Source organism: Tauraco erythrolophus, chromosome 11 (assembly GCF_009769465.1).
Source record: "Tauraco erythrolophus isolate bTauEry1 chromosome 11, bTauEry1.pri, whole genome shotgun sequence".
NCBI lineage: Eukaryota > Metazoa > Chordata > Aves > Musophagiformes > Musophagidae > Tauraco > Tauraco erythrolophus.
The window spans coordinates 12,323,914-12,340,626 of record NC_141475.1 but is presented as its reverse complement, the minus strand read 5'-3'; the positions used below and the strand labels follow the sequence as shown (position 1 = coordinate 12,340,626).

General features: G+C 40.1%; 1 protein-coding gene across 2 annotated transcripts in view; it reads left to right on the top strand.

The window, feature by feature from the left end:
• The first annotated feature begins 2,691 nt into the window (after positions 1 to 2,691).
• Positions 2,692 to 16,713, top strand: part of DNER (delta/notch like EGF repeat containing) — a 126,482-nt gene continuing 112,460 nt past the window's right edge. For both annotated transcript variants that reach the window (XM_086618513.1, XM_086618511.1), the window contains exon 1: positions 2,692 to 2,949. In XM_086618513.1, the coding sequence (XP_086474639.1) occupies positions 2,692 to 2,949 (258 nt within the window). The remainder of the gene's footprint in view (positions 2,950 to 16,713) is intronic.

Below are 16,713 nucleotides of genomic sequence, written 5' to 3'. Positions count from 1 at the left end.
AGTTAAGCTGTAATGTAGCCTATTTAAGCCACACTAATAAACTATTAGACTGGTAATACAATTCAAATTCTAGCAAGTGTAAATGAGGCAGACAGCTTGAATCTTTATTGAATACTAAAATTAGTAATTTGTTTATGGAAACCTGACTATAAAATTATTTAAACTATGCATATTGGAACATTAAAATGCATAAAAAAATACAGCATTTTGGAAAATCACTAGCTAATTAGGTAAGCATAGCATTTTCTGTTGTAGAGTTAAATATTTCCTTATGAAAATTAGAATGCAAACATTGCTTATATATTCTGTAAAAAGTGCTAAGGAAACTCATGTGATACGGTTATGTCCAATCTGACTCATAACATCATCTTACGTCCTGCTCTGTTGGTTGACTAGCTTATTTTAAAGTTGTTCTCTTCTGCAAATACTGTGCTACTACATCAACAGAATTCATTATCTGACCTAGCGGTCAGTCTCGAAACCATCTTTTCCAATACTTACCTGTATTGTCTTCTTAATGAAAAGCCTCAGATATAGACCAGAATTCCACCAGAATTACTGAACCCTTTGGAAGTACCGAGAACAATTTAAAAATAGGTGCACTACATAACCAGTCTATCAAGCATCCTGTTTGTTAGGAAGGTTGGTCAGCTGGTTAACATAATTAGCCTCAACCAGGAGAAGAGCTTGAGTGAAAGGCAAGATGGGTCAGGTTAGGGAGCAGAACATTTTTTCAGATTGTGTGGTTCTGACGAGTTCTGTAAGATGTTTAGAGAACTGGCTGGAGCTAGTTATTAACAACTGTCTTTGACAACTTGTGTGGAAGGATGAAGTCCTAGGAGCTGGGGAAAAGAAAAGCATTTTTATTGAGAAGGAGGACAGAGAGAATTACAGCCCAGCTGCTTCAAGCTCAGATGCCACAGTGACCTGGGATGTATATATACAAGTTATGACAGAGCACTTGGAAGATAACAGGTAAGTAGCAGCCTCTGTGGACTTATCAAGAATAAATCACGTCAAACCAAATTATTTTCTTGTAGAACAAGGCAACCGATCTTGTGAATGGAACAGAATAAACAAACGGTTATTATAACTTGACATGGGCAAGGCCTTTGGACTCTTATGAACAAGCTTAGCAAATTAATAAGAGTCTGGGGTTTTATGGTTGCAAAATTTGTTGGAAAAAACCCTTACTTGAAGAACAGTAACTAGTATTTCAGTCTCAAATTGTAGGAATGTTCCTGTATTTCACTGAGATAAGACGTTTGATAACGATCTGTAAAGAAAAGAAGCTGCTGAGCTGGTGTCTAGTAACTATGGCGCAGGTTTTCGGTTTTGTTGTGGTTTTTTTTTTTTGTCTCAATATGAACAAATAGAGAAGTAGAAAAAGTAATCTTAATGAGAAGATAGTTGTAAAAGAAACAACTAACTTAAAACACAATCCTGTTACACATATTTGAATTATTTGTATTACCACACCAGAACTCACTGTCGTCTGGGAGTGGGGGGCGGTAAATCAGAGGAGTTTGAACGCAGGGGTGACTCCAGCGCTGGGGCCCGAGCCGGCGTGAGGGCAGCAGGGGAAGCCGAGGCGGCGGCAGTGGGGAGCAGAGGGAAAAGGGGGCTCGCGGGGTGGTGGAGGAGGGGGACAGTTCACTTCTGCCTGGATGGGAGGACCTAGGATCACGCTCAGGCTGCAGAAACCCTGATTTCAGTTCAATTAGCAGCACTAGTTTCTTTTGCTCGTGACACAGGTTTCAGCCGTGCGTGAAGTGCAAATGTTTCTGAAAAGCGTGGCACGCTGCTGCCATCAATCCTCCTGTCACCCGATGAGAGAGATGTGACAAGTCGTTAGATTTAAATACTTCACTTTTGCAGAAGCCAACGAATAGGTCAGGGAACGAGGATTGCCTTCCTGCTGTCTGTTAGCTGATTTACAGACCGTGTATGTTCGTTCTAATCAGAGGCAGTAAAAAAAAAAAATCCCCAAAAGAAGAGCAAAATATAAGGGCAGGATGAATTTTTCTGCTTTTCATCCGTCTCAATAAAACTTTAAAGCAATTATCAGCAGCTGCCCCTTGTGACACAGTAAGTAAGAAGCAACGCTGAATTCTGAAGGAGGCGTTTGTGCCTAACCCCGGGCAGCGCTCCGTCCCGGCGTGCGCTGACGGGCCGAGCGCTATGGCGCTGCCGTTCGCACCCGTCGCGCGAACTGGAGGCACCGGCAGATCAGGAATGCCCGCCGGGCACTTCAGTAACGCACTGCTCCCGATTTAAACCCCCGTGCTCGGCGGCGGTCTCTATGCCCGCGCGGCCCGGCCGCCGTTCTCACGGCCGGGGGCGACGGGGAGCGGGCGCATCCCCCGCAGCCACGTCCGCTGCGCCCAGCCCCGGCTCTAGGGACGGCCGGCCGCTGACCGTGCCGCCCGCCGCCGCGGCGCACCCGCCCCGGCGGCCCGCGGCGCGGCCGCCCGGCGCCGCTCACCGCCTGCCTCCCCGCGGGCGGGCGGCTGCCCCCTGCCGGGCGCGCGGTAGCGCGGCCGCCGGCTCCTCCCCGCCCAGTCCCCGCCCGCGCGTTGCCCGGGGAACGGCGGGTAGGGAGCAACCGGGCGGCCGCTGCCTCCATCCTCTCCTTCCCTCCCTGCCGGCGCCCGCAGCGGAGCGGCACCCGCACCCGGACGCCTCGCCGCCATGCCCCGAGCCGCCCCGCTCCTCCTGCTGCTGCTGCTCGCCCTGGCCCAGCGCCGCGCCTGCCTTCCCGGGCCGGCCACCGCCGCGCCCCCCGGCCGGGACCCCTGCCTCAGCCAGCCCTGCCGCAACAACGGCACCTGCTCGCCGGTGCCGGCCCGGGGCCCCGCCGCGCCCCGCCGCCTGCAGCTGCTCCTGCCTCAGCCTCCCGCCGCCTACAGCTGCGTCTGCCCGGCGGGGATCACCGGCACCTCCTGCCAGGTAAGGGGCGCGCCCCCCGGAGCGCCTCCCGGCGTGCCCCCGCCTCAGCGCCTCCCTCCCGCCCTGCGTCCTTGTGCCCGTCCCTGCCCTTGGGTGTCCCCGCTCCGTCTGCCGCTGGCTTCCTCCCGTCCTCGGTCCGCCTCACCCCACCCGTCTGCGGGCGTCTCTGCCCGCCCTGCCTCGCTCCGCACCGAGCCGTTCCGGTGCCTGTTCGCCGGCCCCTCCGCCCCGGGCGGCGCACGGCGGCGGCGGCCCGTACCTCCTTCGCTGGCGGGCGGCATCACCCCCGCCGCGCGCGGCCGCTCCCTCCCGCCGGCTCCTCGCGCGGCAGCCGTTGGTGCCGTTAATGGCCGCCGCGGGCGGCCTCGGCAATCCCCCGGGCTTTCGCAGGGGCCGGCAGCGCTTCGTGCTGGTGGACGTGTAAAGCGGGTGCCGGTACTGCGAGCGACGGGCTCGGAGCCGTGCCGCGGGGAGAGCCGTGACCCCCGGGCATGAAAGGGACCGACGGCGCGTGAGGGGCTCGGGTAGAGGCGAACGAGGATGGGGCTGAGCTCAGCCAGTGCCCTCCAGGTTAATCTCAGCATCATAACCGCCCTCACCGTCCAGTCCTCGCAATTTATTTCGTGTTGACTTATTTTGAGATGAAAAGCATTCTTAGCAGCGGATGCTGTATTGCATTGAATACTGATCGTTACATCGTGTCTCCCGTGGTCGTTTTCCTAGTTGAGGAGTTCTTGCTCCCACGTTTTGAGTGCTTCTTGAATTGATTTTGAATTCTGAAAGGGCAGAATGCTCAGAGTAGGGATAATGATCTAAAACATGGAGAAGCAGTAAGCAGTGTCTTTCTAACGTGCTTGTTTGTATTGGAATTTAATTATTGTCATGTAAATATTGTGGGGTTTTTTCGTTTGTTTTTGTCTCTAGCGTTAAGGATGAAAATCTTTGTTATCATGTTCAGAAATTCACAAAAACTTATTTTCCTGTATCTTCAGAACGGGAAAAGCAGGTGCAGGGACAAAGAGGCTTGTTTCCTGCGTAGGTATATGGTGCTAGAGGTTACTTTCCCTGCCAGCAGTGTACAAAAGGCTACCATTTCTTTGGATAGTGCTCTCTGTTTAAGGGAATTTCATATAGAAGCAAATGAACTCAGGTAAACGCAGTCTGCATTTTAGGTTTTCGTTATCGTTCCTTGGTCGTGTAGTACCTAAACAACACTGTTGAATTGATGAAAAGGATAACACATTTACTGAAGACTTAATGCGTGGGTGAGTATAAAAGTCATCGTAAAGTAGGAGCGCTACATACGGGGTTCTGTGCTTGCCTTGAAATGTCTCAGTTAATTCAGTGTAACAACAAAAGTGAAAATATTTACACTGATGAGATTCTTCAAAATCTGAGAGATGAAAGTGGATTAAGTAGATTTATCTTAGGCTAATTTTAGCTGTTGCCTTCTTAAGAGTTTACTATGTTTCTACCACTACAAAGAAAGGGAGCGCTGTGCGTTTGCTTCTGTTTGTTGCTGTTAGACTTAAGTGTCTGAGATCCATGACTGAAAGATTAATGACCCTTTTAAAGACTTAGTAAAATGTAATTCTTGCTGGCATCATACCTCCTGTGAAGCGCTGTGCCTGGGGAACTGGTTTTAATTGTTTTTCTAATAGAAGAGCTAGGCAATATTTTCATAGCCGTTATGCTTTTTATTAACTAATAAGAGGAGGCTTACAGTGTCATACATTTTGTTTCTTTTTATAAAACACTGAGTAATGACCCTTACAAGGGAATTTGATAAACAAATGAATGCCACTTCTAGCTATCATGTCAATAGTTGAAGTATGGATGCCAGCTAACTATGAGAAGTTAATACAGTTTTGAAGTGTAACTTTAATTAACTGGAGAGCAGACAGGTTGTTTAGAGGGGTAATATAAACACAATACATCTAAAGTTGAGATTTTGCTCATTTTATCAAACTAAGCAATGTATAAATATTGTACAAAGGCATTAATTCTTGTGTTGCTCTGTTGTTCAGATGCCTAACAGCTTAAACTTCTACAAAGAAAGGTAAAAACAATCATGTTTTACAACTCAATGATGATAAATAACTGTAAGGCTTTTAAAATAACTATGAAGATTTTTTTCTCACATTCCTTAAGGATTAGGAGAAAACCGTGGGCTAAACTGGAGGTTCATTGAGATATGTCTAGACAGTGGGTTTTCAGCTTACTGCTGAGGTTATTATTGAACAGTTGGACTTGCAGAGGGCAATACCAAGAGGGGAAAAAAAGAACAGGAATTATGATGCTTAAATTCCCAGATCATGGAGGGTAAACTTGCATTTTCAAAATCTGTGATTGAACTGGAGTTCTTTGGGAACCTGACTTCCTTAAAAGTAGTTACTTTCATGTTACTTCTTGTAATGATAGCAGCATTTTGCCAATTCTGCTTAGAATGCATTGAGATGTAGGCACGTTTAGAACCTTTTTCCTTCACTCTGCAAGTCAACTGGGCACAGTAAAGTTGATAATGTAGAAGAGTTGCTAACAATCAAAGCTGGAGATTGCCCACAAATTTTGTTACTCAAGTTTTTACTGTAACTGTTTTTGACGCACTTGACAATGCTGGTGCTGGCATGAGACAAGTGGGAAGAAAAAACTGGCATCACATACACGTGAGAGAGTTCTAAAAGTCTACAGCTTTCCTCTCACCAAGTGAAGTATTTAACTTGGACTTAAGCTAGCTCAGTGATCTTATGTTAGAATTGCTTTAGAACTTGTTATTTACTTAACAACAGAAATTACAGGTCCTCTTAGTAGATCCATTCCATGAATTATGCATGTCTATGTATCTCACATTACTTATGGTTTGAATATGCTTTGTTTTGCAAACTTCAGGTTTGTTTTGTTATGGATTATCTGGTTTCACATTGTGGGACCTTGCTCTAATTTAATTCCATTTCTTTTCAGGGTGGTGAATTTTTTCTCACTACTCTCTACCCTGTTTCTAGTCTATGTAAAGAAGTAATGTGTTGAAGTAACTAAAACTTTAGTCTGAGCAAAGAAATCACATGTATTCCCAAGAAAATTGTACAAAAATTATAGTGAATTCCACTGCCCTTCCACAGGAATTTGAAATTGACCAGTTCTCAGCTTTACACTGAGAGAACTTGATGAAATAATTTGAAATGAACTGACTGACAAATATTCAACTTCCTTAAACTTTATATTCCCTAAAATTTTACTTATATTTTACTTTGAAAGGCAAATTTCAACCTTTATTTCTAACAACTAGTCCAATGACTACTCTCTTATTTCATAGAATGGTTTGGGTTGGAAGGGACCTTAAAGATCATCTAGTTCCAATCTCCCTGCCATGGGCAGGGACACCTTCCCCTAGATCAGGTTGCTCAAAACCTCATCCAACCTGGCCTTGAACACTTCTAGGGATGAGGCATCCACAACTTCTCTGGGCAACCTGTTCCAGTGCCTCACCACCCTCTGAGTGAAGAATTTCTTCCTTAGATCTCATCTAAATCTACCCTCTTTCGGTTTAAAGCCATCACTCCTTGTCCTATCACTACATGCCCTTGTAAAAAGTCCCTCTCCAGCTTTCCTGTAGGCCCCCTTTAGGTACTGGAAGACTGCTCTAAGGTTTCCCCGGAGCCTTCTCTTCTCCAGGTTGAACAACTCTAACTCTGTCAGCCTGACTTTGTGGAAGAGGTGCTCCAGCCCTTGGGTCATCTTCATAGTCCTCCTAGACCTGATCTAACAGCTCCATGTCCTTCTGATGTTGGGGGCCCCAGAGCTGAACGCGGTACTGCAGGTGGGATCTCACAAGAGCAGAGTAGAAGGGCAGAATCACCTTCCTTGACCTGCCGGTCACGCTTCTTTGGATGCAGCCCAGGATACGGTTGGCTTTCTGGGCTGCAGACATGCATTGCTGGCTCATGTTGAACTTCTCATCAACCAACACCCCCAAGTCCTTCTCCTCAGGGCTGCTCTCAATCCATTTTCTGCCCAGCCTGTACTTGTGCTTGGGATTTCCCTGACCCATGTGCAGGACCTTGCACTTGGCCTTGTTGATCTTCATAACATTCACACAAGCCCACCTCTCAAGCCTGTCAAGGTGCTTCTGGATGGCATCCCTTCCTTCCAGCGTGCAGACCTCACCACACAGCTTGGTGTCCTTGGCAAATTTACTGAGGGTGCACTCAATCTCACTGTCCAGGCCACTGACAAAGATCTTAAACAGCATTGGCCCCAGTAACGACCCCAATGACATGTATAATCCTTTACAAAGTATATTTACAATATAGTGTACATATATGCATATATATTATATATAATGTATTTATAATATAATGTCTCTTTCTAATGACATGTGTAATCCATTACAATTGATTTTCTTGATCAGGAAAGTTTTATGTAAAAATTGATTTGTGTTAGTGCCTTAGGAAATAATTTTAGAGATTTAAAGTGCTAAATAGGAAATGAAAGATTTCATGACAGGCTGGGTCATTTGTTTAAAAATATAGAATCCAAACTTAGTTAATTGCATGATGTTTATTTGGTTCCATGCTAGTGCTAATTTCATTAAAAGACTGTCATGTGAAGAAACATTCATTTATTAATGTATTTTTAAATACTATCATACATGCTTCATTTGTTTTGGTTGGTTCTCTTAGTTTTGTGTTTTGTTTTTTATTTTTTTCTTCTCTGCTTCTTTTACCTTGGTGTTTTTTAATATGGTTTTAGTTATTTTATAGTTTGTGTCAGTAATCAAAACAAGTAGTGTCCAAGCATACTGGACCACCATTCTGACTTTGCAGCAGTTCTCTTCTATACAGTCTGATTAGTGGTGACTGGATGTTCCACGTACTTCTGAGAGTGATGTGGTAGCCACTTATATAGTAGTCTTTTTGAGTTGGTATTGAAATTATTATTTAGTAGCAAAATGTTCTTTTTGGTCTTGGGGAGGATTTGTTGTGTTCACTCTAATAGCTATCTTTCCATAACTATAGCAGAAAATATTTTTTAAATGTAATTGTGGACAGTTTATTTTGAATGGAATTTTAGAAAGGTGTAGTCTGAGTTTTAGAAAGTCAAGGAAGGAATTGATTTGATAAAAACTAATACAGATAGGCAGTAGTTTATAATTTGAATTTTGGTTTTAGAATGATCCTCCCCCCCTTCCTGAATTTCTACCTGATTGTTTTTCTTAATTCTCTCCTTTTTTTGTAGTTTTGAGTGCTGGGTGAATTTATTCTTGTCTTTGATCATGATATTTGAATATTTGTAGACTGTAATGCAGTGATTCAGTTTTTTGTTCAGTTTCCTCTGCTTCTATTTTTTATTCTGTGTTTGGTTTTTCTTTCTTTTTCTTTGAATTTGTTTCTGTTATCAATAGATTTCTGATAATGTGCTGTTTAATGCTGAATGCAGAAATCCAGGGTTAGCAACATGCTACACAAAGACACAAAGAAGGATTCTTGTTTCTTGACTCAATGGTCTAATACTTCAAAGTGGTACAAAATCTCATTGGCCAGGTTATTTCAGGTTGCACTGGACAGTGCTGTATAAAAAGACATCCTTTAGTCTAACTGCTAAATCACCTTCATATGAGTATCCTGATTAATTCTTCATGAGATTCTGTTTTCTGTTAAGTGCTGACATCCCTTCTGAAAGATCTCTAAATAATCATTGAATTCAGAATGAGTTCTCTAGCATATTTGAAATGCTACTTTTTCTCATTCTGTACTCATTAATGACGGGTATATACTTAGATTATGTGGTTATTGTGATGCAAGTGTTTTGTCATATGACCATTCTGCTTGCTCTCTTATCTTTAATAAGAATAGATTGTATAGTTAGCAGATGTCCTGGAGTTTTCTTGTTTTATTTGGATGTAGTTTAGCTTGAGTTCTGAGGTACCGTGTTATTTCCTGCCGACTAACTCTGCTAACTCTTGCAGTGCTTTAAAATTGCAGAATTTAAATGTTTGTGTTGATGCATATACTGTGTGTGAGAAGAGGCTGTGAGAGCTCGGCTTGTTTTTCTTGGGGAAGAGGAGGCTACGGGGGAACTAAGTGCCATCCTCAGCTACCTAATGAGTAGTCACAGAGAAGATGGAGTAAGACTTCTCTCAGATGTGGTCATTGAAAGGACGAGAGGTGACACGTGTTATAGTAGGGGAAATTCCAGTTAAATCTAAGGAAAAAATTCCTCACAATAATCGTGGTCAAACACTGGAACAGGCACTTAGAACAGTTGTGGGATCTCCATCCTTGGAGATTCAGGGCTTGAGTGGCCAAGACTCCAAGCACCTGCAGTATGGCAATGTGACGTATCCCATATGGGGAATGGTAGCCAAGAATAAATAAATATGGAAAATGGTTTCTCCACCCAATTTATTTTAGCTATTATAACATCTGTTTTCTCTAAGTGTAGTAGAAATATATTTCCATTCAGAAATTTAAGATTTTCTAATTAGCATCTTGCCTTGAAGCATATCATGTGAAAATTTGTGAGCGAGAGAACTATAATTCGGCAATTTCCAAAGCAGTCAGTGGACAATTGTACTGTGATTTTTTGCCATGGGATCTAAACAAATATCTAAGTTTCTGTAGAATAAAACTGGAATAGGATAATAACCCAAACTGTTTCAATAAAGTGGTTAGTATTTGGGTATCATCTACACATTAATCTCTGTGAAACTCTGTATTCTCTCTTTCAATGTCTTGAAATACTCTCTTTAAATCTGTTCAAAATAGTTCTTTTTAAATGCTAGTCAGGTCATTAGTGCAAATTATTTGGTTTTGAAAAATACCGTCATATAAGTGAAAGTTTTAAGCATTGGTTTTACTTATTTTTTGTGATTAAAGATTGCAGAGACACATATCAGGTGTAAAGTAACTGAATAATAGTGGAAGATGCTATACTGAGATGCTTCATCTTTTTCATATGTCATATTTCATTGCAGTTTATGTTCTTTGATGTGAGAGAATTACTTTGCAATGATATCTGTTTAAAAACAGACATCATTTTACTTTCCTTTGAAATGCTTAACTTGATGTTGTCATTTATATATGTGTAGCTCTGGAAATCTTCTTTAGTGGAGCAGGTTCTCAATGCACTAGGAGAATACCTCATCTTGAATACAAGATAAGAAACAACAGAATATGGGCAGGAAAACAAATAAACAAGAATATTGCTTAAAATACTGGAATTATATGACTTGATTCAGTATTACAGAAGGTAGAAATGATCCCCTCTTTTTTAGGAATCTCACAGAATCTTCTAAATACTGCCCTTCTGAGAAGTACTTGCTTGAGATCAATAATTTCAGAGGTGGCATTTAGCAGGATTTCAGCTTGATCATGGGATCATGAGTCTAGAAATCTTAGAAGATGATGCAAGAAATTCCATTTTAATAGACAGACATGAGTCTACAGAAAATAATGTCCTCTTAACCCTAAACATAGGTTAGTGGTTTTTCTGTTTGTTTGTTGTTTTTTTTTTAATTGGTACTTGCTCTCATAGCTCACTGTTCTTGTTAAATATCAAGTCCCTCATTTATTCCTAGTAACTCTTTTTGGCTGTGATACATTCGTGATCTAATGAATCCCATGGATTAATTGCATAGAAAACATGACTTTGTTAGTTTTTATGTTCTTTCAGTTTCATTGAATTTCCCTGTTGTATTTTTTTTCCATTTAAAAAGTGAGTAATTCCACTCTTCCCTCCCTGTGCATGTAACGAATATTGTTTTTCTTTTCTGCAACATCCTGTCTGAGCTGAATAGATTGAGCTAGTAACAATATTCCTGTTGATTGCTGGTTAATCTAAATACAGTCTGTTTTTTGTGCAACGCTAAATCCCATTTTTTATGTACCCTGAGAGGTTACCTGTTCTTTTGACAACTGCATTAGCAGGAAGGCTTCAATAATATCTACATTTTATTTTTTTTTTAAACTTTTGTTTGATATAGGTGAACTGAGCCCAGTAACCTACCTAAAGGTGCCTGATTGTGGTGCGGTGCTCCCAGAATGAAAGCATCCGTATCTAAAGTGCATCCATGTCACTTGAAAGCACTGTTTTTGGTAAAACTAGGGTTAATTTCATTAAAAATTTCTTAGTGGCATTTAGGTAAAAATATGAAGGTAAAAGCCGTTTAGTATGTGCATTTGACATTGTAGAGCATAATTTGTTAATAGTTTTTAATTAGCACTCTTTTTTAAGCAAAAAATAGTTTTGTTCAACTTTTTGTTTCTGCATGGTTTTGTCAATATGTATTTTACAAGAATAATGTGAACACTGAAATAAATGTCCTCTGCAGAGAAACATGCCACTCATCAATATAAGTTACACAAAACATAAATTGTAATTGAATTCTTAGGAAAAAGATCTTAAAATTGTTGCAGTTTTTCAATGGTTATGTAGCAGTGGAAATGCACATCAAGATGTGTTTTGAGAAAAGTAATGTTTACTTCATAAGAAAACTCTTTTAGTTGTTTCTATTGGTTAAATGTAATCACTTACAAAGAAGCACTCGGGTTCAAAAGCTGTCTAGTTTGCCACATATGTGACCAGTTGAGTTCAGCAATACATATCACTGCCCTGTATTATTTTTCAAGTTTGCCTTGGGTTTTTTTTACAATTATACAGGTCGTAGTAAGTGTAACAATTATGCTGTATTATTTAGTATTGTATTCTGCTGTAAATCTGAAAAGATAGCTGTAAATTCTGTAGAGAAAGATCTGAAAGTGAAACATTGTGGCTGGGAATTGGAATATCAGGGTTTAGTGCCTGGAATTCTCACTGCCTTGCTGAGTCATGCTGGGCAAAACTCTAACCACCTTCTTACTCGTATTTCTCTATAAATGCAGATAATTCTGGGTGTTCAAAAGGTTAATTTGTGAATGTGTATGAAGGCTTTAAGGATATTGAGTGAAAGCACTTTGTAAAGAAGCATCATATTGAAGTGCCAGATTCTGAATGATGTGCCAGTGGCCTATCAGAATATATTTAAATTGTAAGGAAAAAAACCTTCTTATAAAAAAAAAAAAAAACCAACCCAAAACCATTTAGGCTACTTCTTTGTCTGGCAAATATTCAGGCTGGTAGTCTACAGATTAGTTTCGTACTGTTCTTTCCCACTGGAAGCAGGGGCAATAGATCAATGATCAATATTTCAAAAACTTCTGCAGCAAAGGTGTTGGTGAACAAGGTGCTCTTGAATAAGATAAGAACAGGATTCAATTTGACTGTAAAAGTAGGGTTGTTATACTGAGATAAGGTCACTGAATGTTAATGATGTTGGGAACTTTGTACTTCGTGTATGACTTACAACAGCAACCGTATTGTCAATTTGAGTAGACTTTTGTGTATCTTCAGGAACAGTAGTGGTAAAAAGAGTAACAAGATATGATTCCTTTTATTTACAAGCCTCATTTTCAGTCTAGGTTCTCCATATGTGGTCCTTTGTATGGGATCTGATAAAACTGAAGCTCGTTGTTGACGTATGCACAAGAGAAGGAATAATTTCAGCTAACCATGCATATTCTAAATAAACTTTGATTATTTGGGAGGAAGACCCTTATGTTCTGGTGGTAATATGTAGAATAATCCTCACTGAGCCCGAGTGCTCAAAATGCTCAGATAGCATCAAAAGAGAACAGAAGCTGTTTTAGAATGCTGTTCCCTTCTATGAATGAATAGTACTTAATCCCCTGAAATCAAGTTCAGGTTATTTTACTTGCAAGATAAAGAGGGCAGAAATAGATATGACCTAGAGAAAGGGCAGCAGATGTGATTAGTAGATGTGGAAATATTTGAATAACCTGGGAGAAACAACTTGTTCACTTTTATACAGAGGCAAGCAAGAAGAGCCTGAATAAAAGGTAATTTTGTGACAAAGTGCTTTAAAGAAATCAACAGGAATGAGACAGTTAAATTCTTCTGAGCTAGTCATCAACTAATGTGGCTAAGGAAAATATATGGACTATTTTCTGTAATTTTCCAGAGCTGGTATGTTCCTGTGATCTCCCTTTGAAGTATTTGTAGTGGTGTTTGTCAATAAGGGCAGTAACTGTTACCATGAACTACTTAGCACTTCTTCTGTTTCTTATTCACCCTTAATGATTTGTGCTTTAAATTCAGCAAATCTGTAAAAATTAATGCAAATTTTATTTGTATTTTTCCTTTAAAGGTTTTAACAAATGTATGGTTTCTTCTGTTGAAGAAATTGGGCAAATTGTTAAATACCTTTTATCAAAATAAAATTAATGAATAAATCTTGGTAATGGCAAACTAAAATATATAGCTTAGGTTTCATACAGACTTAGCAATCTGTTAATAAGTTTTGATTGTTTATATACATGCACTTCTATTGTAATCTAATTTTCAGGCAAATATAACTGAACATTATTAAACAGAAGGTGATAAAGATGGCCATGTAGAAGTCCGATAATTTATGAGCTAAGTGCCTTTTGTGTTGAGAGTCCTAATTCTACCGTCTAGTTGCAAGAGAGTTGTTTTCTGACATTTATTGTAACTATGGAACACCAAGGTTGTGTTCTTGTATGTAGGCATGTGACAAGCTTCCTTGCTTGAATATGTCTTTGAATTTCAGTGATTTGAGTTACATGAGGTTTACTGACATAGATAGGGTCCATAAGACCAGAAACTTGATTAATTCTTTTTAAGGCTACAGTGTACTGTGTGATGATGGCATATGTGACAACTGAAGAAAATGGTGTTGAGTCCCCTGGGAAATTAACATGTTTAATTGAAGGAAGGACAAATTGACTTAATTTACATAACTGTAATAGGACTCTAATGTTAAAATTTGGCTAGCTATTGCCTCTTAAAAGTAATGGAAAGGTACGGGATTGACGTCATAGAAATTCTTGATAATCTTTCTGAGGGTATGGGGAGATCTGGCTTGTATAGACCAGGCTAAAAATGTGGAGCATCTTTAAAGGATTGCTTGACACTTCGCTATGATATCTTTTAAAGGTGAAGTAAACTCACAATTTGTCTATAAAAATAATACGTGTACTTAGAACTAGCTATTTCAGTAACCATTTAAGCTTGGGTTTCTTGGTGCTTCTGAAATTTAGCAAAGAAATTTTCTAAGGTGAATGAGCACAGGAGCAAGGTCAGTGTGCTGCTTGCTTCTAAAACACCATTCTTCCCAATTAAACAGCTTCCCTTACAACACCAAATTTTAAGTGTTTCTACATATGAGTGAGAGAGAATGGATTAATAGTTACAGGGATTCTGCCTTTTCACAAAGGCTAGCTTAAGAAAAGAGTGACAGATTTATCAGTTACAGGTATGCTGTCTGATTATCAAGTCCTGGTAGCAGTAGCATGTACCAACGGGGGCATGGGTCAAAACCTCACTATATTTGATTTAGGAATATGGATGCTTTTCTGTTACATATTAGTGAGTGATTTAACCATATTTTATGTTTATATGAGATAATCAGTTGAAGGATACTCTGAAATGGCAGCTGTGCTAGCAAACCTTGTTGTGCAACTGACATAGCAAAGACAAGTGTAGCATGTTAGTTGATTTCTGCATGATGTACGTGCTTTTCACTTTGTAATCAGGACTGCAGCAGCTTCCAGATTGGTATTTCTAGTTCTGAGGATAACATTTTTCTTTCTCAAAATACACTTACATCTAGTTCTATTCTGTATTTTCAGATTTTATAAGGTCATTGCCTAGGGTGTGAAAGTAGACTGCACTTGGAGGTGAGGCCTTTACTGCAAGCAGCTGTTGAGCTCTGAGAGCTGCTGGCTGGTAGAAGCTCTTTCAAGCTCCTTCACATTAAGCGGGGCAGTTCTGTGAAGCTGAGAAGTCTTGAGAGCTTCAAGTTACCCTGGCAGTTTTATGTTTTTTAAATTCTCTCCTGTAACTTTGATAGTGGGGATGCAGCTCAGGGCTTGAAGGTTCTGTGTTCCCAGATCTTCGAGCAGAGCACTAGTGCTGCAGTAGGGAGGGTAGCTTCACCAGAAACCTTCCATCAGAAACAGATCCCTGATTTGGCTTCCTCTGATCAGAGATGCCTGCACAAAACTCTTTATTCAGTGAACTGTCATTTTCTGATAACCCCTGTGTTCAGTCTGAAGTTTCTACCAACTCTAAGAAGAGTGGTACAGTGGTGTCTAGTGGGAAAAGTTCCTGAGTATTTAATTCTGTATTGATTTAGATGTTAACATATACAATTATCTCCAAAATTAGAAGAGATAATGGCAAACTTTATCAATTGTTGATCCGCACAGTTTATTTTTCTCTGTCTTTTTAAAATAACATGGATGAGGTTCTTTGTTTTTCAACAGAATCATACAGGTTTTAGATTGATTTTGAAAAACTTTAATATATAGATGCTTAAAAGCAAGACTGCAAAGATCAGGGTCTAAATTTGCTACCTATGTTATTATGTTCATTCTATTGATGCTATTAGTGTTAATGCTATGCTAAAGGAAGTTGATTTGAGATGGCTTATGTGTGTTTACTGTGGGGTACTACTATGTAAGTATGTGTACGTGTGTATGTGTTTTCAAGTAGGTGATGCTCTGCAAGCTCATCTCTTGTTTTATCCTGTAGTACCTAGTACCTTGCCTGTTTGTTATGGTGATAAACATCAATGAAACTAATTCCTAAGATCTAAAAATTGTGCCAGTTGGAAGCGGGATGGACAACAAATTGTCTTTTTGGCAGAGCTGAGATGATGTAGGTTTCGTGTATTTCTTATATTAAGCAAAGTAAACCACAGATTCTAATAAAGTATTTAGTTACCCTTTTCCATACTCTCTCTAAATCCAAAGCATCTTCCTTTTTCATTGTACCAAATGCTTTTTTGTCCTATAAATCCCAAGCTACCTTAATAATCTGCTGGTTTTCAGTTACTGACTTTCACTGTTCTCTTCTTTTTCTCTTTTCTTGTCTTTTTTTTTTTTTTGTCTTCCCAGCATATTAACAACAAATGTTACATGGGAAATGTTATTGAATTGTGAGATGAGTAGAATAATAAGTCACTCGTAGTCCCTCTAGACCTCATGAAATAAGTGTGATGAAGAGGAGTATAGAATATGCTGCTCTGTGTTTGCATTTCTTCACTTAAAACATGAAATACAGTGACAGGAAAAAACGGGCAAAAGTTAAACTTTATGGGTTGAATATTAAACTTGTATAACATGTTGACATATTTGCAATAGATATTAATAATAGAATGAGGAAATCAATACATTGAGGCTTAATCACAGAGGACTTGTGGATCTGTTCTGGAATTTGGTGGTTAGAGAAGCTTTGATTTAATGTACAAAATATACCTGAGCAAGTGAAGCATGCATTGCTGTGTTTGCTAGTTTGGAAAGGAAGAACTGGGCTAGGATCCTGGTCTGTCATCTGCATCTACAGCAGTGCTGCTCCCAAACCACCAGGCTGCCCTTGCCTTTGACCTTCACAGTGTTTGGAATAATTTTGAGGGTACCAGCAAGATGAGTAAATAGATACAACAAGCGACCATTAGAAGGCAATCTATTTGAAATAATTTCTATGTATGTTTTCCTGGTTTTGTTCTACCTTTATAAGAATAACATCTGTTCAATTCCCGTTTCGTTTGATGCTTAGGCATCTGTTCAACACCTAAAACTTTTTTCACTGCAGTTGCAGGAATGTAATTTGTGTAGATTCTGTTGATGTCTTTTAACTCTGAGTTGCACAAATAAAGTTAACTTCTAAAAATAACTTTTATTTTCT